Source organism: Macaca fascicularis, chromosome X, assembly GCF_037993035.2.
Source record: "Macaca fascicularis isolate 582-1 chromosome X, T2T-MFA8v1.1".
Taxonomy (NCBI): Eukaryota; Metazoa; Chordata; class Mammalia; order Primates; family Cercopithecidae; genus Macaca; species Macaca fascicularis.
Genome location: NC_088395.1, coordinates 18,819,376 through 18,845,433, shown reverse-complemented (window position 1 = coordinate 18,845,433; position 26,058 = coordinate 18,819,376). Strand labels below are relative to the sequence as shown.

The 26,058-nt window shown below is 42.8% G+C and overlaps 1 protein-coding gene across 8 annotated transcripts in view; it reads left to right on the top strand.

Moving 5' to 3' along the window:
- The window catches only part of PHKA2 (phosphorylase kinase regulatory subunit alpha 2), a 91,332-nt gene that overhangs the window by 11,550 nt on the left and 53,724 nt on the right, over nucleotides 1-26,058 (top strand). For 7 of the 8 annotated variants that reach the window (XR_012429813.1, XR_012429811.1, XR_012429812.1 and 4 more), the window contains exons 2-5: nucleotides 17,685-17,843; nucleotides 19,870-19,917; nucleotides 21,177-21,345; nucleotides 23,617-23,699. Coding sequence is in view for 4 of the 8 variants with exons in the window: in XM_005593095.4 (XP_005593152.1) it covers nucleotides 17,685-17,843; nucleotides 19,870-19,917; nucleotides 21,177-21,345; nucleotides 23,617-23,699 (459 nt within the window). In the remaining 4 variants the exon portion in view is untranslated. Of the gene's footprint in view, nucleotides 1-17,684; nucleotides 17,844-19,825; nucleotides 19,918-21,176; nucleotides 21,346-23,616; nucleotides 23,700-26,058 lie in introns of those variants that run through there. The other variant, XM_045383943.3, reaches the window with a different exon arrangement.

Genomic DNA, 26,058 nt, shown 5'->3' with positions numbered 1-26,058 from the left:
CTATTGAGGGACATAAAAGAAGACAAATATGAGGAGAGACACAGCATGTTCTTGAATGGGAAGATTCAGTGTTGTAAAGATATATTCTCCCCAAATTAATGTAGAAATTCAGTGGACTGCCAATCCAAACCCAAAGAGACTTTTTCAGGGAAATTGATCCTAAAAGTCACATGCTGTAGTAAGGGGCCAAGAATAGCCAAGACACATTTTAAATAGAAGAGGGGAAGGAATGCCTTACCAGATTTCAAAACATAAATCTAAGGTCATTAAAATTGTGTGATATTGGCACAGAAGCAGACAAATAGACCAGTGGAAAAGAAGACGACCTCAGGAACAGAAAGGATAGATTATTCAATAAAAAATGTTAGGACAATTGGTTGTCTATATGGAAAAAAAGAAATTCTTTCTCTTAGACCATACACAAGAATAAATTCTAGAGAGAATAAAGACCTAAATATGAAAAGCAAAGCTATAAAACTTAAAATAGAACACTTTTATGATCTTGAGACAGGAAATGATTTCTTAAACTAAGAAAATAAAAATAATCATAAATCATAAAATAAATTGATAATTCAACTATATGCAAAAGCAAAACCTCTTATGACAAGAAGTTTATCTAAACAAGGCTAAGAGATGAACTACAGAATGGGAAAGATTTTTGAATCACGTCTTGGAAGCAGATCTTCTGCCCTAGTCAAGCTCTCAGATGACTGCAGCCCTGGCCAACATCTTGACTGAAACTTTATGAGAGGCTTTGAGCCAGACCCACCCAGTTAAAGCTGCTTCTGAATTGCTGACCCACAGAAACTGTGAGAGATAATAGAGGTTTATTGGTTTTAAGTTACCAAGTTTTTGAATTACTTGTTATTTAGCAATATATAACTAATACAAAAGCTTAATCCTAAGAGAGTCCTTAGAGAGTCAGCCATTTATATAATTGATTGGATTCAAGTTTCCATCTTAGTTGAGTGCTTGTTTGATGAGATAGCAGGTACCATCATTGTTTAGCTTCTGGGTTTGTAAATAATTCTCTTTTCATTACAAAGAGAAAGGATTTGCAACATAGTACCAGAATAACCAAAAAATATTTTAAATCCAGTTGACGTACTTCACTGTATCCCTTTAAGTTGATTCCCTTCATCATTTATAGTAGTTTTATATATTTCTATAGTAATATTGTATTCTACAATGTAAACAAGCAGTGTGCAGAGGAGAAAGCTAATAAACGGGCTAAACGATGGCTCAACTTCACTAGCAATCTGAAAAAGTAAAGCAAATTAAAACAAATTCAGACTTACAGATGGCAACAATATTAAAAGCATAATTCTAAGTGTTGGTAAGGTTATGAAACAGAGGTAAGTGTCATGTATCACTCACGAGAAGATGTATTAGTTAAGGTAGGCTAACTGCTGTGACAAACAAAACCCAAGTTTCATTGGCTAAACACAGAAGTTTATTTTGTACACATATAACAGCCCATTGTGGGTCTAGGTCATTAGGGGCTTCACCCAGATACCTGGGCTACCAGTGGCCTTACCGTCTTCAATGTGCAACTTCCAAGGTTACCCTGGATGTAGACATCCTGCTGGTGTACCAGGAAAGTACAAAACATTATTTGTGGGAGGGCTTTATGGGCAAGGCATGGAAGTTGTGTACTTTACTTTCATTCACATTCCTTTGGCTAAAACTCAAGCACAGGGCCATGTGGAACTGCAAGGGATGATGGGAAACATAGTATAACTAAGTGCCTAGGAAGAAGAGGAGATCAGATTGGTGATTAGGTAGTGGTCTATGCTACAAGATGTAAACTACAGACTATTAATTGGTACAGTCACCTTGGAAAGCAATTTGAGATGGTGAAACTGAAGCAATGCATGTTCTATGACCCAGGAAGCCCATATCTAAATGTAGACACTAATGATGTGTTCTTACCCACTGCCCAAGGAGACATGTACAAGGACATTTGTTGAAGCATTGTTTATAAAAGAGGAAAATTAGAAACAATCTGACTGTTCATCAATTTGGAAATGGACAAATAAAAATTCTAGCCACACAATGGAATACTATATAGCCATTAAAAAAAAATAACCCAGATTTACATGTATTAAATTGGATAACCCTCAAATATTTAAAGTTGAATGGTGACTATAGTTGACTGTAGTTAATATATTTCATTCTTGAAAATTGTGAAGAGTAGATTTTAAGTGTTCTCATCACAAAAATAAGTATGTAGGGCAGTACATATGTTAATTAGTTCAATTTAGCCATGCCACAATGCACACATTTCAAAACATGTTGTATATGATAGATATATACATTTTTTATGAGACAGGGTATAACTGTCACCCAGGCTGTAGTGCAGTGGCACTCTCATGGCTGTTTGTAGCCTCAACCTCCCAGGCTCAAGTGATCCTCCCACCTCAGCCACCCCAGTAGCTGGGACTACAGGCACATGCCTCCACACCTGGCTAATTTTTTATTTTTTGTGGAAACGAAGTCTCAGTGTATTGTCCAGTCTGGTCTGGAACTCTTGGGCTCAAGCGATCCTCCCACCTCACTTTCCCAAAGCGCTGGGGTTAGAGGCATGAGCCACCACACCCAGCCTAATTTTTGTCTATGAAAAAATTTAAAGACGAGTAAAAAAAGCAAGTTATAGAACAATAAGTATAGAATATTACTAGGTATGTAGAACTTTTAAAACACCTGAAATATGGTTATATCTTGCTTATGGGCACATACTTTTCTTATAAAAATTTTAAAAACATGGACAAGAAAAATACACTCCAGCTTTGCACTACTGTGACAGTTCACAGAGGGTGATCCCCATATCCCTGAGGGTCCGTGACACCCTTTCAGGATCTCTGTGAGGTCAAAACTATTTTCATCCCGTTCCTAAGATGTGATTTGCCTTTTTTCACTGTGTTGACATTTGCGGTGATAATAGAAAGCTGGTGCTTTAGTACAAATCAAGGCAGGGACTCCAAACCAGACTAGGAGTCACATACTATAAAAAAACAAAAAAAAGAAGAAAAGAAAAAGAAAAAAAACAATTGCACTTAAGAATGTCCTTTTTGGAGCATTAAAATTTTTTTCAAGTTTAAACTTTATCCGATCTTTAAATATTCTGTGTGTTGACGTGAAAAGTACATATAAAGCACTTCTGCTGCATACCGAAGTACCATGGCTGCTTCTAGGAAAATCACTTGCACTGTTGTCTGAGTTGTGAGCTGAACTAGCAGTTTGGTTTTTTTCTTGGACACCATTTTTACTTGAAAGGTTGACAAATTATGGTTATTCAGACTTGGGCATTTGGCAGACATTTTCTCAAAAATGGGCAAAGTGAGCCTATTGCTGCAAGGAAAACAACTGGCAATATTTGTTGCCAATGATAAAATTTAAACTTTGAATTGAAATGAGATTTTGGGGAAACTTTTTTTAAATTTTTTTATTTTTATTTTTTTTATTTTTTTTAATACAGAGTTTCACTCTTGTTGCCCAGGCTGGAGCACAATGGCACAATCTCTGCTCACTGCAGCCTCCACCCCCGGGTTCAAGCAATTCTCCTGCCTCAGCCTCCCAAGTAGCTGGGATTACAGGCATGCACCACCACACCCCACTAATTTTTTGTATTTTTAGTAGAGACGGGATTTCACCGTGTTGGTCAGACTGGTCTCAAACTCCTGACCTCCGGTGATCCACCCACCTCGGCCTCCCAAAGTGCTGGGATTACAGGTGTGAGCCACTGCCCGGCATTTTGGGAAAACTTGAATGAGCTTGTGAGTCACTGTGAGCTTGACTTAAAGCTCTTGATACTTAAAGCTTCCTGATACTTAAAAAACTTTTCTGATGAGATTGGTGGTGATATTAACAAATGTAGATAATGAAATATGTCAACATTTAGGCTAACTACATAACTCACTGAACTGATATTTTCCAAATGACCAGTGCTTGATGTTATAAAATCACACCTGGGCAAATGATTCATTCAAAGAGCAAGATAGACCAATGGATTTTAAAATGTCAGAGTACATAAAGCTCGTTGTTATGATTTCAGATTTCACATTTCAACTGGCGTTTAAGAAACCGTCCACTTGTTGAGTTTTGATTATATCAAATAATATTCTTAATTATCCAAAAAGACTTAAAATATTTCTCTCTGCGTAGCTGTGTGAAGCTGGATTTTCTTCATATACTTCAACTGAAATAACATTGCCACAAAGGGAATACAAAATCACATATGAGAATAATAGCTATCTTCTATTAAGCCAGACATTAAAGAGATTTTTTTAAATGTTAATCACTGCCATTCTTCTTATTACTTTTTTGTTTTGAAAAAAAAATCTAATTTTTTGTAGAGACAAGGTCTCGCTATTTTGCCAAGGCTGTTCTTAAACTCTTGGCCTCAAGTGAGCCTCCTGCCTCAGCCTTCCAAAGTGCTGGGATTACAGGTGTGAGCCACTGCACCCAGCCTGAAAAAAAATTTTAATGTTTTGTTTTGAAATGATACAAAAATTTTACTTATGTTGACATGCAATAGGTTGTTAACAAATTAGTAAATATTTTAAATTTTTTCGGTTTTAATTTCCAATATGGTAAATATGAGTAGCTAGAATGCATATAAACAAAAGCTCTTAGGGGATCTCCAGTAATTTTTAAGTGTAAAGGGATCTCATGACCCCTTTACACTTAAAATGGGAAGTTTGTGAACCATTAGGGAAGACTACAAGGAAGGCTTCAATTTTATCTTTAACTTTTTCTTTCTTTTTTTATAAAGGAAAGTGGCACAGTTACAGCAGAATGCTTTCATTTGTTGAATCTGGGTGATGGTTATATGGATATGGGCTATATTGCTTTCTCTTTGCTTCCCTATATGTTTGAGGCTTTATTTTTTTTAAACGAGGCTATATTAAACATAGCATAGGAGTCAGCTTTGATTCTTCCTAGAATGGGAGGAAATTCCCCACCTAGAATGGGGAGAATTTTCTAATGGATAGAGACCACTGAAACATCTCAGCTCCACCCACTTCTGTCTGTATTCATTGTCACCACCCTTGTCCAAGCCACCATCATCTCTTGACTGGACCCACCCCTCTAGTCTCCTAATTCATTCCCTGCTTCCACTTTCAGCCTCTCCTCTCCAAAGTAGTACATGATCTTCCATCAGGCACCAGACTACACTACTTTCCTCTTGCAGCCTTCCCATAGCATTCGTAACTCCTAGAACAAAATGCAGAGTCCCTCCTGTGACTGGCCAGCCTCTGCTAGCTGGCTGCAGCCAAGCCGACAGCTGCCAGTCTCCCCTCACTCGCCACCAGTGGGGTCCTGCTCAGTGCTTAGTAACAGGCTCCACTGACTTGAACACTTTGCCTCTCTGTCAAGAGTGACCCCAGGAGAAAATGAGAGAAAGCCACCCCCAGTTTCTCATTCCTTCCAGCAAACCCAAGATCTTTGCCAACAAGTCTGGCACCACCACCCAGTCGGCAGCCTAGGAGACTTTTTGGCCCCCTTTTTGCCCTCTCCCACCTATATCCAATCCACCACCAAACCCTGTTGATTTTATACCCTAAACATTTTTTGAGCCCACCCTGCTGCCTCTGTTCCTCGGTCACCCCACCATCCTTGTCTGAGCCACCAGCCTCACTGTCCCTCCTCCTGCAGTAGCTTCCCCTCCTGTCTTTTTCTTGCATCCACTCAGTCCCTTCCCTGTACTTCTCCCCACTGAAGCCAAAGTGCCCTTCTCCAGGGACCAGCTCCAGCATTTGGGGCAGCACTGGGTCCAGTTGGGGCAAAGGTGACATTTTTAGTGCCTAGTTAGACAGGGACTGGCTGACACGTGGTTGTCTGGTCTTTGTGTTAAAGGAATCACTCCATGGATAGCATTTTCCCCCTCCTGGGATAACCCAGGGCCCTGCCTTCTGCACTTCCTACTTTAGCTCTTTTTGGGGAAAGCCAGGAGGAAGGCTTTTGCTCTTTTCTGGACAGCATTTAAATAATTTAGTGTCAGATGAAAACATTTGAGTAATTCATAGAAAAAAAGTGCTCGAATCCTCCATTTACAAATCAAGGACTGCAATAACTCACACAAGGGAGAGATTTGGAATTGTTTCAAGCTTTGCAGGGATCCGAAAGATCTAGTCAGATCACTTAGTCGCCTTTTACAGTTAAAGAACCCCAACCAGCCAGGCATGGTGGCTCATGCCTGTAATCTCAGCACTTTGGGAAGCCAAGGCGGGCAGATCACTTGAGGTCAGGAGTTCAAGACCAGCCTGGCCAACATGGTAAAACTCCGTCTCTACTAAAAATACACAAAAAAATTAGCCGAGTGTGGTGGTGCACACCTGTAATCCCAGCTACTCTGGAGGCTGAAGCAGGAGAATTGCTTGAATCCGGGAGGTGGAGGTTGCAGTGAGCCAAGATCGCACCACTGCACTTCAGCCTGGGTGACAGAGCGAGACGCCGTCTCAAAAAAAAAAAAAAAAAAAAGCCACCACCAAGAGAGTTGCGGGGACCTTTCTCCAGGTCATTTCTTCTCGTGAGGTGTAAGCATTGTGTCTTGGACCAGGCCAGATGAGTGGAGATAAATAGCTTAGATACGCCAGATTGCTGTGAATATCAAACAAAGTTGCCTTCTCCTTACTTTATGTGTTAAAATAGTGAAACTTTAAAAGGGTGTTTATTTAAATATTCCACTAAACTTAGTTCTGCCATATTGTTCCTTGTCACATATTTGAATATCACTGTTAACTAGTGAAATAAATATCACACCTCTCTCACAATGGGTAGGGAGAACATAATTCATGTTCATAAAATACATCTAGAGAAGTGGTTCTTAATCAAATGGGTTACAGATCCATTTGAGAATTTGGTAGAGGCTGAATATCCAATGTTCTCCTGAGAGAAAACGCTCACACAAAAATTTCAGGAGTCTCATAGCTTCCATGTCCCGTCCACAATGCGTACTCCCACACACACACTCCACAAAGCCGATCCGTGGACTTGTAGCAGATCCTCTGGAGGCACCAGGTTAAGAGCCCAACTGTGGAGTGACATGTGGTGTCTTCATGCTCCAAACCCAAACCCCAACCTGAAACTTTCGGAATAAAAGTCAGTCTTATAATTGAAAATATCAAATAGTGACATCTGCAATACCCCTGTTCAGCTGAAAGTTGACTAGCACAGCACCCAGTAATTCACCAGTACCTAACATTTCAGGTATTGGCAGGAGGGAACTGACAGCCCTCTCTGAGCTGAATGTGTCCTGTAAGTTTCCACAACAACAGGCTCAGGACTTTCATCTCAGTAATCCTCCCTCCTTACTACACGAATTGGTGAGAGAGACAAAGAATTAAAGTCTCCTAGGAGAGTGGTAAAGTAATTTACACGTTTGATTGTAGCTAAGGAGCCCAGAGTGGTTTGTGTGAGTTTCCAAAGTGTTAAGATGAGCATCGGGATCTGGAACGAAGCTGCAACCAAGTGGATGCCTGTAATGCTTGGCTTCCAACCCAGTTTATTTCCCTGTAGGCCATCATTCATATCAGATGGTGCAAATACCTCGGACCAGGACAGCTTGCAGCTTGTGCATTGTTTGTAAACCCAGAGGGGAAAATCGAATAGGCAGCAATTTAGACAAAAATACATCATATGAAAGTGAGAATTACACACCTGTGATCCCTTTAAGTAAAGCGCGAGGCATATTAGAGCTTATGGTTTCAAGATTATTCTCCGAGACACCTGAGGTTTACCTACCAAATTGTACAAAATCTATCTTTTAAACTAACTTAAAAAGAAACTGTTACTTGTACAATCAGTAGTCTCAATTGTAGATGCAATCATTTTGAAATAAACGCTATTATAATTCCTCCTTTAGAACACATCTCAAGTGTAAAGTATTGCCCTTCCCTACTCCTCTAATATTTCAAACGGCAGTAGCTAGAACAGAATTCTGGTACACCAAGTTAATTTAACCAGTTGTTGGCGTTATTGTAACAGGATTTTTCACTTTCTATTTTTTGCTTTACCAATGGAGAGTGGTGGTAAGAAATCATGTCTTTTAAACATTTATCCTGGTCTCTTCTGTGTATTTTATTTGAATAATTGAACTATACTTTCCTCCCTCGAAACTGAGCAAGGTGAGGATATGCACTTAGTGATTCTTAATCCAAAGGAAAAAAGACCAAGGGCAGGGTTGGCCTGAGGCCTCTGACCTCTGTCCCATGGAGTGAAGGAAAGGGAACCAAAGGCCTGGGAGATCAAGCGGGGAAAAAGGGAATTGGTACTTTGTGGTATTTCTGGTACGTAGATGACAACATTCATCTCTGTGCTGTCCAGCTAGAAATTGAATTGCAAACTGTTAGATGTAAGTAGTTTGCTGCTACCATCAGGCATACGTCTTTTGCCTTGTTATTGCCTCAATCTTCCATGTCTTTAATAGCACCAAACACATGTTTTATGGTGTCTAGTTCATCCTGGCCATATAAGCATTCATGGTTGTATTTGTCAGGATTCTTTCAGTTGTAAATGACAGAAATTCACCTCAAACAGCCTTAAGCACAAGAGAGAATTTATTGCTCAAATAACTGAAAAGTCCAGGGGATTGGTCTAGATTCAGGCATGGCTGGATCCAGGAGCTCAAGTCATCAAATACAGTATGTCTCTTTTCAGTGCCCTGTTTGACTCTGAGTGGGCTTTATTCTCTGGCAGGCTCGTCCCGGGTAGTGGCAGAGGTATCCCTGGGAGCTGCAGGTGATAGTCTTCTAGAGCGGCAGCCTCCACAGAAAGCAAGCTTTTCCTGTAGTGGCTCCAGTGAAGGTCCTGATTGACTTAGAGTGCCTCTCAGGTGGTCCAGCTTGGGTTGTCTGCCTGTCCCTCAACCTTGCCCAGATTGGCCAGGCCTGGGCCACATATCCTTCCCTGCAGCTGGGCCAGGACCAAAGTCAGCCCCACCAGAGCCACACTGTGCAGAGCAGGGGAAATTATAGGCCATTACTAGAAAGGGAGGAGACAGGTACTAGACAGGCAGAAGCAACAGCATTTCCATCAGGACAGGGATGAAGCGAAGGGCCCAAGGGGACACCCTGAGTTGAAATCGGAAGAGTTCAGTAAAGGGAAAAATTAAATCCCTCTTGGAGAGGACAACCTTTCAGCTCTTTGAAGCCTCCCCTTAACAGCTGTATTCTTCCTCCTTCCCATGAGATGTGGCTTTTAGCTTTTTCATTGCCCTGATCACCCTCCTCTGGCTATGCTCTAGGTAGTGAATGTCTCTTTTGAAACATGGTGTTTGGTGGTAACAAAGTACACCAGGTGTATTCTGCCAGGCTGGCGTTTGGTGAGGTTCTTATTTCCCTGGTTCCAAAAACAATACTTCTATTAACACAGCATTGACTTTTGGTACGTGGTACTCACACACTGTTGGTAGGTTGCTGTTAAAATTTGCAGTCAGTATCATCCAGTTGAATTTTCTTTGTTTGTTTGACTGTCGTATAAGATGGGTTTAGTAGACTGGCTTCATGAATTTTCTTGTACCTAAGAACATTTTCTTGTGTTGGGCAAGCTGTGGCTGGGTCACAGAGTGGCTGCTGGGGTGGAGAGTGATTTGGCAAAGGGAGAAGGAGCTCTGCTTAAAGATTTATTGGGATCCCAGAGGTGGGGGTGTACGTGTAAAGGGAGCTGAGTCAACTCAAATGTGGGAGTGATGGCTAATAAAATTAGTTCAGCAAAAATTTATGAAACAAGTGAGCCCAATGAACAAATCCTTACTGAATGCTGTTTAGTTTGTTTCAATCTATTGTCCAAGTCCTTGGCATTCTGCTGTTCCGGTATTGGCTCAGCATCCATTTTGCAGTCCTTACCTGCCCCTCCGTGCCCATGCACGCACCCACAAAGGAACAGTGTATGTTACTATTTCAACATCTCTGCTTTCTTCTGTTGTTAAAATCTAACCCATCCCCTGCTTGCTTGGAGAATCACCATCTTTGTATTGCCACCAGTCAAGAAGATTGTTTAAGTGTTGTTTCTCAAGTTTGTGTGATGAAGACTTTAGTTTTTTGTATTTCATTTTACAATACAAAATTATAATGTTGAATCTGTATTTTTAAATTATACACACACCACCGTAGGGAGTCATGTATCCTGTATTCTCTGGTCAGTTTCCACCACTGCACCCTGATCCCCACTGAAATTCACTACCCTAACTTCTGCCTCCTTAAACTTCACCTCCGTCCTGTGACATTACTGTTCTCTATTTCACCCATCTCAGCTCTGAGTTGAGCAATGAGCCATTTCCTGTACTTGAAGCAGCTCCCCTGTTTTGTCCACTTTTCTACTTTTAAAGCAAAAATGAGGCTTTACCTTCTGCTTGAGTCATTTTCAAGGTTCATGTTGTACATGTCTGATTTATTTCTTTTGAGTTTCCTAAAGAAAGGCTGAACAGAAGGACATGCATAATAATAAAATGAGCATTTTTTTTTTTGAGATGGAGTCTTGCACTGTTGCCCAGACTGAAGTGCATGACACCATCTCAGCTCACTGCAACCACCTCCTCCCAGGTTCAAGCGATTCTCCTGCCTCAGCCTCCTGAGTAGTTGGGATTACAGGTGCGTGCCACCATGCCTGGCTAATTTTTGCGTTTTTAGTAGAGGCAGGGTTTCACCATGTTGGTCAGGCTGGTCACGAACTCCTGACCTCATGATCCGCCCACCTCAGCCTCCCAAAGTGCTGGGATTACAGGCGTGAGCCACCGCACCCAACCAAAATGGGCATTTTTAAGTGGTAAATTACTTGTATTAGCTATGTATAATTCAAATATATATAGACAGAGAATGTCTATACTTTTAAGTACCTTTGAAAAGATATTTCAGACTATAAATCAGTAAAAATATAGTGATTTATTATACATTCATTTATTTATTTATTAGGTACCTAACTAGGCCAGGACCTTGCGCTAGAGTGGTAAACGAAAAAGATAGGCTTTGCCTTTAGGAATCTTGTAGTATGAAAACCAGGCTTCAGATTGTGCCAGAAAGACATCCCATGTTCGTGGATCAGAAGACTCATTATGGTTGAGATGGTAGTATTCTCCAAACTGGTCTACAGCTGTGGAACTGAGATGGAGGTTCTTTTTCTTGCATATGTATGTCCACTTGTCCCAACACTGTTGAAAATACTGTTCTTTCTTGGATTGTCTTTAGATCTTTGTTAAAAATCAGTTTGTCCTGTTCATGTGGATCTATTTCTAGACTCTGTTCTGTCCATCTGTGTGTTTATTCCTTTACCTCTTGTTAGGTTCATACACATCTAGGATTGTTTTATCTTCATGATGAACTGACCGCTGTGTTTGTCTTCTCCTGTGCGCAGGATGGGCAGTGATATAGCTTGGATGTTTGTCCCCGCCCAAATCTCATATCGAAATGCAACCCCGGTTTTGGAGGTGGAGCCTGCCGGGAGGTGATTGGATCATGCAGGTGGATTTCTTATGAATGGTTTAGTATTTGTGAGAAACGGTTTAGCACCCCTTGGTGCCGTCCTTGCAATTGTGAGTTCTCCCGAGATCTGGTAGTTTAAAAGTATGTGGCGCCTCCCCCATCTCCCTCTTGCTTCTGCTCTTGCCATGTGAAGTGCCTGCTCCCGTTTTGCCTGCTCCCATTTTGCCTTCCACCGTGAATAAAAGCTCCCTGAGACCTCCCCAGAAGCAGATGCCGCCACGCTTCCTGTACAGCCCACAGAACCATGAGCCAGTTAAACCTCTTTTCTTATAAATTACCCAGTGTCAGATATTTCCTTATAGCAATGTGAGAATGGTCTCATACAGGCAGTGTTTTAGATACAAGTTGCTCGAGTAGCCTGGTTCCTAGAGGGAAGATAACACAGAGCAGAACCACAGCCGGCCAGGGGTGGACACGAGGCATGGACAAAAAGTAAACATTTGTTGTAATAAGCCACTGAGATGTTAATGTTGTTACCAGACCATAGGGGACAAGCTCTGGGCCCCAATCCATTCTAGGTCATAGGGGCCTGCCCTTTATTCTTCGTCAACAGCAGCCAACAAGGGCACTTTTCCTAGATTAGAAACCCAGAGGAAGTGGAGAAGGTAAGAGAGGTGAACAAATGGCTGGAGATAAAGGACAAGCTGCTCAGCTCTTGGCCCCTTGCTTTTGATGAAAGTCAGTTTATATTAGGCTCCTCTGTCTCTGGCCCCTTCTCATAGAGTTTAAGGATATCATTGGCAGGTTCTCCTGCAGCAGGGATGCTAACTGTCAGTGCAGGTTCGGGCTGTCTCCACTAAGACCGGCTTGTGATACCTACTGCTTATGATTCTTAGCTACCCTCTGAGTTGCCATCTCTAGAGATGTGCCCCATTTCCCATCCTTCATGACTCTATATCCAGTCACCTGATATAGGTGGGAAAGTGGATACTATTACAGAATTTGCCGCTGATATCAGTCATGATTTTTTTCAGTCAAGGTACACAGAGTTTAGCAAAGTAAACAGAGAAAATTTATATGAATGAGCAAAATTCAGGGCTAAACTTGAAGGGGAAAGGCAAGACTCGGGTGTGGAGAGGACAGAGTGGCCAGGTTTTTTTGTTTCAAAAATGTCAATGTGATAAAATATCTTCACCAGTAATGTTTATAGTAATGATAAAAGAGGGCATCCCCAACTGTGGTGCTTTTTTCTAATAAAAATGATGGTTACATCGACCTCACTTGCAGATTCCTCCCCTAGCTATATCATCTGACTTCCTGAAATTATTGTAATTATATGAAGAAGAAATAATGTTAATGAAAGCTGTTCAAACAGGTCAATAATATTAAACATTGCAGTTATTGAGCAGTTATGTGTGCCAGACAGAGCCCAAAAAGCTTGATATGAATTCATTTAATCTTCACAAATCCCTATGAGGTGTACACATTGTTGTAATCCCCATTTGACAGATGGACACCGAAATCATTTGCTCAAGGTCACAGCTGGATGGTAGGAGAGCTTTGAACACGGGCAGTTTGATTCTAGCCTCTGCTCTTAAACAAAATACATGGAAGGTTGTCTTTGTAGGTAGCAGTGGTGAAATAATACCTGGTTAAAAAGAAACTAGGCCAGGTGCGGTGGCTCACGCCTATAATCCCAGCACTTTGGGAGGCCAAAGCGGGTGGATCACTTGAGGTCAGGAGTTCAAGATCAGCCTGACCAACATGAGAAGAAAACCTGTCTCTACTAAAAGTACAAAAATTAGATGGGTGTGGTGGCGGGTGCCTGTAATGCCAGCTACTCGGGTGTCTGAGGCAGGAGAATTGCTTGAATCCCCAAGACGGAGGTTTCGGTGAGCCGAGATCGCACCACTGCACTCCAACCTGGGTGACAGAGTGAGACTCCATCACACATACACACACACACACACACACACACACACGAAACTAAAAATCAGCTCACAGAAGAGCAAATCCAGTGGTCCTCTCTCCCAGACAAGAATGACTGGATAGTTAAATTCACTGGTAGTCAGGGATATAAAAATTGTAAAAATAAAAATGGTGATGAGATATCACTTTACACCCATCAGACTGACAAAAAATTAAAACTATTGATAACTTATGGCAGAGATGGGGAATAGTTATGAAAATTTAAAGTGTATATGCATATAACATGCCAACCCAGCAGACCCATTTTTGGGATTCTATTCCATGGAAATAAAAGCACTGTTGAATATATAAGGATATTTATTACAGTCCTTGTATTGCCAAATTTTAAAAAAAATCCCAGAAAACAAATGAATACCCGTTATTACAGGGATTTTCTATGGAATATGATGCAGCCTCTAAAACTCATGAGTTTGAACTATGCCAGGTGACTTGGAGGGACCTCATAGGTCCTGTTGAAAGAGAGATGCAGGGTGCAGCAGTGTGTATCATATGATCCCACCATCCCGCTCGTTAAAAACAGTGGCCCTGACCGGGCGTGGTGGCTTACGCCTGTAATCCCAGCACTTTGGGAGGCCAAGGTAGGCGGATCACCTGAGGTCAGGAGTTCGAGACCAGCCTGACCAACATGGTGAAACCCTGTCTCTACTGAAAATACAAAAATTAGCCGGGTGTGGTGTCATGCGCCTGTAATCCAAGCTACTCGAGAGGCTGAGGCAGGAGAATCTCTTGAACCCGGGAGGCAGAGGTTGCAGTGAGTCGAGATCACGCCATTGCACTCCAGCCTGGTGACAAGAGCGAAACTCCATCTAAAAAGAGAACAAAACAACAGTGATCCCCACCTCCAAAAAGAAAACCTGTGCATGAACAGGAATTTATACATACATATATATATATAGACTTCACCTATTTAAGGGGTACAATTATTTTTATATATATGTATATATATAAAAATCTGGTTTTAGTAACACATAGGAAAAAATGTATATATGGGGTTGTTACATGGAGTGTGTGGAATTGCTGACATGAGGGGGAGGGAACCAAGCAAAAAAGAGAAGGAAGAAAGACAACTGAAAAACATACATCTATCTGATTACGGTTATGTATTTCTACAATGCTCTGTGTGGGTGCAGATATAGCTAAATAGTGTTTTTCAGTGTTTGGAAAGCAACATATGGTTAAAATGATCATATCTGAAACCATAGGCTTGGCTTGGACCAATCTCCCCACCGTCCTCCAGTGGTCTGCATTTGCCTGTGTTTATGTTTAGCTTGCAGAATGGCATCAGACAGGGCAGGCTTTTTTTTCCTCCTCCATTGCCATACTTAAAATAAAGACTCCAGAGCTCCAAAGAGATGGGCCTGTTCAGGTGGTTCATAAGCATCAGTGAGTGAGAGTACAGATACGGCAGCATAGTCCATCTCCAGGCAAGGGAATGACTCAAAGACAAAACCACTGGGTCATCCCTATTAGAAGGGACAGCAGTGGCTGGGTGCGGTGTCTCATGCCTGTAATCCCAGCACTTTGGGAGGCCGAGGTAGGAAAATCACCTGAGGTGAGGAACTCGAGACCAGCCTGACTAACATGGTGAAACTCCGTCTCTACTAAAAATACAAAAATTTAGCCAGGCGTGCTGGCAGGCACCTGTAATCCCAGCTACTCGGGAGGCTGGGGCAGGAAAATCACTTGAACCCGGGAGGCAGAGGTTGCACTGAGCCGAGATTGCACCATTGCACTCCAGCATGGGTGACAAGAGTGAGACTCCATCTCAAAGAAGGGACAGCAGAGCAGAAGTGGCAGAGTATCTGCCAATCTGTGGTCATTTCAGGTGTTATGAATCACGTCAAAATGGAACCACCCCCGTCTTCTTCCAACACAGTGCATTGGTTTTTATAGACTTAACAAGAGAAGCAAGTCAAAAAGTAAATATTCCTATTGCTAAGTGCAGTAACACCCTAATTTTACGTGGCATGTATGTGTATGGTTCTGAATATGGGGATCCCCTGAAACACTCAGACTGCTTCTCTGTAGTTGAATGAGGGGGACAGACAATATAGCTTTGGGTGAGGATGAACTAATCTACTCCAACAGTTAAGCGGTGTCTAAAGAGTAAGAGAGATGACTTTCAGTTAACAGGACAGGGATATTTCATAATCCAAACCACACTTGGCACTATGTGTAAGTGATCACTGCTGTGTTACCACAAGGTTGTTTGTTTTAGTAGACTCATGGTTGGTGGGCACACGAGGAATGGGTTGAGTTCTTACTCTGGGTCTCCTGAAGTTTCCCTGTCTCTGGCTTACCCAACAGGCCTCAGAACAGATAAAGATGCTTACGTTGTTGTTTTCGAGATGGAGTCTCACTTTTGTCACCTAGGCTGGAGTGCAATGGCACAATCTCGACTCACTGCAGCCTCTGCATCCTGGATTCAAGTGATTCTCCTGTCTCAGCCTCCTGAGTAGCTGGGACTACAGGCGCGCACCACCACACCCAGCTAATTTTTGTATTTTTAGTAGAGACAGAGTTTCACCATGTTGGCCAGGCTGGTCTAGAACTCTTGTCCTCAAGTAATCCACAGGCCTCAGCCTCCCAAAGTGCTGGGATTACAGGTGTGAGCCACCATACCCAGCCAAAATGCTTATGTTGTACATTATTGGTGAATAGTGATTTTCTAAAAGAATACCAGTAGTCCACTGTTGGAATAAGATTTGTACTTTCAGTCATTCCTAGATGTCAATTCTGGTTGACTTTAACGTCAGTGATTCATAGTTGTTGGCCGTAGAACCATGTCAATACATTGAATGCTATTGCTCCTGTGGGTAATATCAGTTGAGTTTTAGATGTTTTAGAGTTTTTGATAGAGGGCGTAGATTTGTTAGAGGAGAAAGTCAAATATTTAATTCCTTAGGTGGGAACGTGTGAAACTATGCCAGTGTTTTTTACCTAATATTGGCAGTATCACTATGAATGTACCCAGTGGAGTTTTTTCATGAACTATCTTGTAAATAATATGCTACCCTTTTGAGTAATGTAATTTTTTAAGTTTACAAGATTCTGATTGTTATGATACATTTTATTAGATATGTACAAATTTTCAGGAAATGTCAACAGAGACTTTATCATTATGTGACTCTAATCTGATTTCTAGGCAGAGTGTATTAGGACTGGCTTTTAAAAAATTAATAGCTTTATTTACTTACCATACAATTCACCTATTTAAGCTGTACAACTGGATGGTTTTTAGTATATTCACAGATTTGTGCATTCATCACCACAATCAATTTTTGAGCATTTTCATCACAAAAAAAAAAAAAAAAAAAAACTAGCAGCCACTGACTTCCAGATTCTACCTCTACTCCCAGCCCAGTCAACCACTAATCTACTTTATGTCTCTATAGCTTTGTCTTTTCTAGACTTTTCATACAAATGGAATCACACAATATGTAGCCTTTGGCATCTGGCTTCTTTCACTTAGGGTGATGTCTTCAAGGTCCATCCCTGTCGTAGCATGCATCGATACTTCTTTTTCCACCAAATAATGTTTCATTGTTTGTATAGACCACATTTCGTTTATCCATTTATCAGTTGATGAGTATTTGGCTTATTTCCACTTTTTGGCTTTTATGAATAATGCTGCTATGAACATTTGTGTATAATTTTTTGTGGCAAGGTCTGGCTTTTTAGTGACTCAGTTGCCCTTTTAAATACCCATGATATCATAGCTAAATAGGACTCCTAGATGTCCTCTTGCTTGACACTTTCTGTTTAGGCACATGAAGTATCTGGATTACCCAGAGAGGGAACGTGGTTTCCCTGGTCACACAGAGCTAGAAAGTGGATTGGGGCCCCGCCTCCAGGTTTCTTGCTTACAGGTTCAATGCTTTACCTATTGGTGTGGACACATGAAGGCTGAAGAAGACCTATAGTCTGCAATATGCAGCTTTGTGAAAGCCTTGCCGTCTTTTCCTGTTTGCTGTTTCTTCTGTTTTACCACTTACAACAGTGTGGTCTCGTCTGAAAGCAAGAACATAAGAGCTACAATGTTCCTGAGAGATTTTCTAGTCGTGTATCCTCATTATACAAGTGAGGAAACTAGGGTGCTGAGAAGGGATGTGATGTCTCACCCAAGGTCACACTGTTAGTGGCAGAGCAAGGACTGGAACTTTGGTCTTCCTTTTCCAGGTCCCAGTCCTCATCTGCCCTATTAGGGCAAGCATCTGTTACCTAGGGACTGCATGAAGGGTGGCACTGAGCCATTTTGTGTCTCTTCTCTAATAGAATCCCGTCACGGGGCTACTGTCAGCCAGCCATGAGCAGAAGGATGCCTGGGTGCGGGATAACATCTACAGTATCCTGGCTGTGTGGGGCCTGGGCATGGCCTACCGCAAGAATGCAGACCGCGATGAGGACAAGGCCAAGGCCTACGAGCTGGAGCAGGTAATAGTGACTGATGGCTGTATCTCGGCTACTCAGCCACCTTCTCCTTGAACTGAAAAACCCACAGAGAAGTAGCTATGCATGCAGAACTGTTTCGGTGCAGGCCTCTCCTCTATTTCTTTTTTTTTTTTTTTTTTTTTTTTCTTTGAGACGGAGTCTGGCTCTGTCACCCAGGCTGGAGTGCAGTGGCGTGATCTCGGCTCACTGCAAGCTCCGCCTCCCGGGTTTACGCCATTCTCCTGTCTCAGCCTCCTGAGTAGCTGGGACTACAGGCGCCCGCCACCTCGCCTGGCTAGTTTTTTGTATTTTTTAGTAGAGACGGGGTTTCACCGTGTTAGCCAGGATGGTCTCGATCTCCTGACCTCGTGATCCGCCCGTCTCGGCCTCCCAAAGTGCTGGGATTACAGGCTTGAGCCACCGCGCCCGGCCCCTCTCCTCTATTTCTGCTATAGAATATTTTGGGGAAGCACTTAGATAGTCTCAACCTCACATTGGTCTTTCTGTTTGAGATTGGAGATTCCCCCGTAAGACAATGACAACATCCAAAATCATACCAAATAGAAGATGAAAGCAACCACATTTCTTTTTTTTTTTTTTGAGATGGAGTCTCACTCTGTCACCCAGGCTGGAGTGCAGTGGTGCGATCTCAGCTCACCGCAACTTCCGCCTCCCAGTTTCAAGCGATTCTCCTGCTTCAGCCGCTCGAATAGCTGGGATTACAGGCGACTGCCACCATGCCCAGCTTATTTTGTATTTCTAGTAGAGAAAGGGTTTTACCATGTTGGCCAGGCTGGTTTCGAACTCCTGGCGTCAAGTGATCCACCCGCCTTAGCCTCCCAAAGTGCTGGAATTGCAGGCATGAGCCACCGCACGTGGTTGCATCCACATTTCTAACCCCAAAGTGTAAATTTGTATAATTAGTTACATTTCTTTCACACGTACTTTATCCATTTTGTACATATTTATGCACAAGACATCATCATAAACTGATAAGTTTTTTAAAAGTCACCTCACCACAGCTTCACATTCCAAAGCATGTACTCTTCAGAGTAGTCACTCTGGAAGGATATTTATCCAAACATTATTGCTACTGCTTAAAATATTTTTGAAACTTCCCTTAAAAATGCCTTTCTAATTTGAGCCATTCTAGGAAAGCAATCTTAGTAGTTTATGGTCACCCTTTAATTTTGAACCAAATTGGTGTTATCCAATTTGGGGGCCTCTGTTATTCACCATACAGGACAATGAAGTCCTTTTATTGTTTTCCCAAATCTAGAACCAAGATACCTACCAAAGATTTGCCATCACTGAGTTTGTAGCAAAATAATCTGTCCCTGAACACAGGAAGTATTTTCCAAGTGTTTTGAGTGGTAGCATTGAAATATAAAAATCATTCTCTTGGCATGAGAGCCCTTGGGATTTATCTTTGATTCAGACATTCTTCAATGGCCTCACGGTCAGTGGATCGTCTGCGACATGGTGTCTCACGTATTAATGTAGCATTATTGTTGTTATTTATAATGAGGATAATAAGAGTAGTAATTGGTTACAATAAATCATATTATTCAGAAACCTTGGCTGTCAGTTGCATTTTGTTAGAGCTTTACTCAATAATTCAGTGATGGTTTCACAAATGGCCATGTTGGCGAACATTACTTTTGGGCAGGCATGGTGGACTTAGTGTAACAAAAATAAATTACCAAGAAATATGACATAAAGCTCCAGAGTACTACACTTACAGGAATTGTGTTGCTAAGATGTCAGCGAGGAGTCACTGAATTTCAGAGCTGGCGGATATCATCTGATCCAACCCCTTTATTTGAGATAAGTCACTTTGTTGAGATATTTCTTTCTTTATGATGGAGCAGAGAGGACATGAACCATCAGAACACTCACGTAGGCTCGGGACTGGCGTTTCCAGGGCAGTTGCTGGGCAGCACTGGCTTGCCAGCCACAGTGATCAGGAGGTGATTTTCCTGCAGCAAGGACCCTGGGCCGTGTTGCTGATTCTGCTTTATCTCCATAGAACGTGGTGAAGCTGATGCGAGGTCTTCTCCAGTGCATGATGAGACAGGTAGGCAGAACCAACACATGTGTTTGCCAAGTGGGCATTCCATGTCATTGTAATTGTGACAGTTAACATGCTTAAGATGTTTTGTACTTCTCAAGAGGAAGAGAAATTGAAAATATTTTGCTTACTTTCTCTCTCTCTCTCTCTCTTTTTTTTTTTTTTTTTTTTTTTTTTGAGACAGAGTCTTACACAGTCTCACTTAGTCTTACAGAGTCTCACTCTGTCACCCAGGCTGAGTGCAGTGGTGCAATCATGGCTCACTGCAACCTCAAACTCCTGGGCTCAAGTGGTTCTCCCAACTCGGGTGTGTACTACCACACCTAGCTAATTTTTTTTTTTTTTTTTTTTTTTTTAAGATACAGCATCTCACTATGTTGCCCAGGCTGGTCTTGAACACCTGGACGCCAGTGATCCTCCCGCCTTGGCCTCCGAAAGTGTTAGGATTACAGGCGTGAGGAACTACCATGCCCAGCTACCTTCTCTTTTTAAAATTATTTTCAGTAACTTTACTATTGAACCACCGTCTCAAAGGACAGTTTCTGAGAATCTCTTTTGAAGAGTTACATGGATAAAAGGAGAAACATGCTTTTTTTGGAGGGGGAAGAAAACATTTTTTTAAAAGCGGCTTCTAGAAAGCCTTATATTATTGTTTACTCCATCATGTTTACGAAAGGGTATATTTTCATTGAGATGAAATGCTTGAGTTTTTAAAACTTGATATTATTGTTGAGTGGTATTTTCAGTGAGGGGTAAATAAAACAATTCATTGAGCATGTACTGCATACAGAACATTATACTAGGATCTGCACAAATTCAAAGATGAAGACGAAGCAGTCCCCACCCTCAGTCAGCGCAAGCAAAGACATAGTTGCTCTTTTCCTTTCAACATTAAGAAACAAGAAATTGAAATTTAAACAGGTTCCTTTCCTCCTCTCCTTCTCTCCCTTCTTCCCTCCATCCGTCTCTCCTTGAGTATCTGCCATGTGTCACAGCTGGGGATATGTAGACAAGGACACCCTTTGGCATGACCTGTCACTCCTGCAGATGAGATTCCCCCCAGGCTGGGACATTTCAGGCGAGTGGGCGAGAAGAATCCCCAGCACAGTCCCTCTGTGCTGTGCCACCTAGCAGCTGCCCTCCGTCCCTCTGGCTCCCAGAAGTAGCAGATAAGAGCTCTAGATCCAGGTGGCTGGCCATGGCGGTGATCTCTGCCAGCCATGAACCCCTATAACTATGCAGAGCGGGCTTGCCTTCTCCCTCAGGTGGCCAAAGTGGAGAAGTTCAAACACACTCAGAGCACCAAGGACAGCCTGCACGCCAAGTACAACACCGCCACCTGCGGCACGGTGGTGGACGATGACCAGTGGGGCCACCTCCAGGTGGATGCCACCTCTCTCTTCCTCCTGTTCCTGGCCCAGATGACCGCCTCAGGTGAGCCGGGATTGCTGGAGCCCGTTGTATAAGGAGTGACAATCTGGAAGAGGGGTGGGAGAAGGGCAGGCAGCGGCCAGTGTGTCAGGCCATGTGCTGCTTCACTGCTTTAATAAAATTTCTCAGACAAGGCCATTTATACCGAACCAAAATGCATTTTCTCACAGTTCTGGAGGCTGGGAAGTTCATGACCAAGGCACTACCAGGCTCAGTTGTCCGGTAAGGGCTCCATCCTCCAAAGAGGAGGACCGCTGTGCCCTCTCGTGGGGGAGGCCAGAAGGGCAGGAGAGCCAGAGGCTCCACGAAGCCTGTTTCGTAAGAGCCTTCATCCCATGCAGGATGGGAGGAGTCCACAGGGCCTAATCGCCTCTTACGGCCCCACCTCTTAATACCATCACATTGGCCACACCTCAGTTTTGGAGGGGACACATTCAAACCATAGCAATCAGTATTATAAATTAGCAGTTTACACAAAAGACAAGCATGCTTCCCCATATTCCATGCATTTGTTTCTGCGATAGGGCAGGGAGTGCAGAGACCCTGTCTGTAACCTGCGGAGAGGACAGTCACCCTCCACCTGGGCAGCAGCAGGGCGAAGGCTGTTGAGCTGGCTCTCTTAGTTTCCCTCTGTTGAGCATACAGCCCCCTTACCATCACTCTCCTAGTTCCTGGAGCCACCTAGGTCCGGTCTAACTTTGACACTTAGCTATCTGCAGACCATCTCACCCCTGCTCTTAGACTTTTCTCCTCCAGGATCAGCAGCCCTGTCCTTTCAGCTCTCCCACTCACTACCTGGTCACCCTCTTCTAGACACACCCTCACTTTTCCAAATTATATTTGAACAACACCATTTCCGCCACTCAGCGGCGTGCCCAGAGCAGGTTGAGCAGCCCGCTACTCAGCAGGCTGAGTAGGCTCACAGTTTGCCGGCGGTGTGCCTCGTTCCCGTTGAAGCTGGAGCCGCTGGCCTCTGTGACAGCCTGAACGCCAGGCCTCTCTCTCTCCCACTAGGGTCTTATACCAGGAGGTCTGTCTCCCACGATGGCATGTGCCACAGATGCTCCCCCACGTTAGGGCACTTAGCAGCTGTATCTCGGAGTTCGTATCACCTACCAGTCCAGTCAACTGATGTGTCTGAGGCCTCCCATTCATTGCAGACCACAAGTGTGAAACCCTCAAAATCCCAGAAATCAGTCAGCAGTATTGTTTTGGCTGTGTGAATAAATCACACATTTATAAAGTTACGTTTTGGCTATGAAAGTTAATATGAGCTCACTGTAGATATTTTGGAAAATATAACAGAATACAAAGAAAAAAATTCCACTGCCAACTTTCATTTGGCTGTGTCTCCTCCAAGTCTTTTTTTCCTGTGCATTTTTTTTTTACATGTTTAAGGTCACGTTGTACACATAAACATAGTCTTTTTATTACACAGCGTTATAACAAGCATTTCTCCCATGATATAACAAGCTCTTCATAAACATTATTTTAGTGAGTTTATCAATGGATATACCATACCTAAACTATTCCTTCCTTCTTTTATTTTGCTTCTATAACTAATGTTGCAATACCAACTTTGACCCCATCTTCATTTACTTCCTTCTGAGAGTTAGATATCACTCAAAGGCAACTCATATATTGCCAAATTGTTTTCAGTTTCTAGTTAAACTTAGTTCTGATTCAACTTCTAATCTGGCTTACTAGCTAAGCTTCCGTCATTGATGTAAGAGTCCATTTCCTATCATATCCATAGCAACTTCCAGAATTCATACTTTAAAAATACCTGTGTTTGTTATAACTGACTGTATTTTTCCGCAGGGTGGAAGGCCAGCTCCTGGAGTTGGGGACTCCCTGTCTCCCACTGGGAAAAGTATTCACCCTTCTCTTTGGCTCACTCAAAGATAGGGACGGTGTCTGTGGTTCTTCTGGACTAAAATCCTTGCTTTGTTGGAACCTTCTCAGCACCAATCCAACCTGTACCAGAGGTTCCAAATCTCTCTCAACCCTTTCTACTCATAGGCACACACAGCAAAATGGAGCCATTCCTTCTCCTTATTTTCCTTCCTTCCCTCCTTCCTTCCCTCCTACCTTCCCTCTTTTCTGAGATTAGACATTCACTGTTATGCCTTACTTCAGACTTCATTTTTGATGCCTTTGGAAGAAAAATGAAAATGAGGGTAAAAGGGTTTATTTCCTAGTGTGATATTTGTAATTTGTGACTGGCAGCTCTCTGCAACATGGCTTCATAACCTCATTGTTTTTCTTTGCTAGGCTTACGTATCATTTTCACCCTCGATGAGGTGGCCTTCATACAGAATCTTGTCTTCTACATAGAAGCTGCATATAAAGTCGCTGTAAGTATCAACCCTGGCAGTCTTTTCCGATGTGCCAGTCATCAAAAAGAATAAAAATCATACAGTGTTTTGAGGGCCAGGCTGTTTGGGGCTCACCAAAAAGTTAGTGAGACTAGAGCTATGAGATTGTGTCATCTCCACACACAAAGTGCGTAGTTTTGTCCTGGGATAGAGTTGGGGGTTTCATGTTTTTGGAATGCACTCTGTGCTCTGTCTGAATCCATTATGCTTGTTTTTTTTATTTTATTTTATTTTATTTTATTTTATTTATTTGGATTCTTGCTCCATCACCCTGTCTGGTGTGCAATGGCATGATCTAAGCTCACTGCAACCTCCGCCTCCCAGGTTCAAGTGATTCTCCTGTCTCAGCCTCCTGATTAGCTGGGATTACAGGTGCCTGCCACCATGCCTGGCTAATTTTTGTATTTTTAGTAGAAATGGGGTTTCGCCATGTTGGCTGGGCTGGTCTCGAACTCCTGACCTTAGGTGATCCTCCAGCCTCGGCCTCCCAAAGTACTGGGATTATAGGCATGAGCTACCGCTCCCGGCCCATTATGCTTGTTTTATTTTATTTTATTTTATTTTTATTTCCATAGGTTATTAGAGAACAGGTGGTGTTTGGTTACATTAAAGTCCTTTAGTGATGATTTGTGAGATTTTGGTGCACCCATCACCCAGGCAGTATACAGTGCACCCTATTTGTAGTCTTTCATTCCTCTCCCCCTTCCCACCCTTTCCCTCTGAGTCCCCAAAGTCCATTGTGTCATTCTTATGCCTTTGCATCCTCATAGCTTAGCTCCCACTTAGGAGTAAGAACATACAATATTTGGTTTTCCGTTCCTGAGTTACTTCACTTAGAGTAATAGTCTCCAGTCTCATCCAGGTCGTTGCGAATGCCATTAATTTATTCCTTTTTATGGCTGAGTAGTATTCCATCATATATATACCACAGCTTCTTTAAATACTCATTGACTGACGGGCCTTTGGCTGGTTCCATGTTTTTGCTGTTATAAACATGCATGTGCAAGTGTTTTTTTTTCATATAACGACTTCTTTTCCTCTGGGTAGCTACCCAGGAGTGGAATTACTGGATTAAATGGTAGTTCCCATTATGCTTGTTTGAAATAAGATCCTAAAATGTCCTGCAGGATGCATATGTGCTGGCTTGAGTTGGGGCTAAAGAGGTAGCAGCATTAGCACCTTGGTGGGAGCTGGAGTGCCACGAGCATCACCCCAAACCGGGCCACAGGTAGAGGGGCTCAAGCCAGGCAGAGCCCCAACCTGGGCCAGATTTGCTGAGTATAAATGTATATAAACCCCCTTTCCTCTGAGCTTCTGTCTGGTTTGGAAGGCAAAGCCTGAGGCACCTTTACACAACAACCCCAGTGTGTAAAGCTATCAGGGAAGGAGGGAAAAGGTAAAGGTTGGCTTTAAAAAAAGCCACTATGGTCTAAAAGAAGGTCAGCAAAGGTTTTCTGTAAAGGGCCAGAGAGTAAATATGTTTGGCTCTACAGGCCCTAGGGTCTCTGTCACAGCTACTTGGCTCTGCCTTTGTAGCATGAAAGCAGCCATAGACCACATGTAAACAAATGAGCATGGCTGTGTCTCAGACAGACTTTGCAAAAATAAGCAGGAAACTCGATTTGGTCCAAAGACTGGATGGAGTTCGCTGACCTCAGGTCTAAAGCAGTGATTCCCAACGAGAGGCAATCTTGCCCTCCCAGGAGACATTTGGTGACATCTGGAGACATTTTTGGTTGTCGCACCTGGTCAGTAGGTGTTCCTGGCATCTAGTGAGCCAAGACTAGGACTGCTGCTAGACATCCTACAATGCACAGGCCCGCCCCCCACGGCTTAGATTACCTGGCTCGAAATGGAGTAGTGCTGAAGTTGACAAACCTTGGTCTGAAGAAACTTGAGAAGTCTTTGTGGAAAGGGTGGGCATTGAGTTGGACCTTGGAAGCTGAGCAGAGTCTAGATCAGCAGAAGGGAGGAGATAGGGAGTTTGGGTACAGGAATAGCTTGTGCAGTCCCAGAGGCAGGAACAGGCTCTGAGTGCGGCTGGGTGGGCTGGGGGGTGCTTGAGGAAAAGGGTACAGAGTAAAGGAGTAGACTTAGGGGGAAAGCTGACATTGGAAAAGAGTAGAACGTAAGTGGATCTTGTGTTCCACTCTCAGCTTGTGGGTGTGTCTAAGGAGGCCAGATCATGGGGCATGTGGACATCCAGAGAGAGAGAGGTGAATGTGATCCACTAGGAAATACACCATTTGTCATTTTAGACCCTGAAGCAAGGGAAAGCAGCAATCAGAGCAGTTTTTGAGGATAAATCACCCAGTGCCAGGGTTGGAGGAAAGGTGGG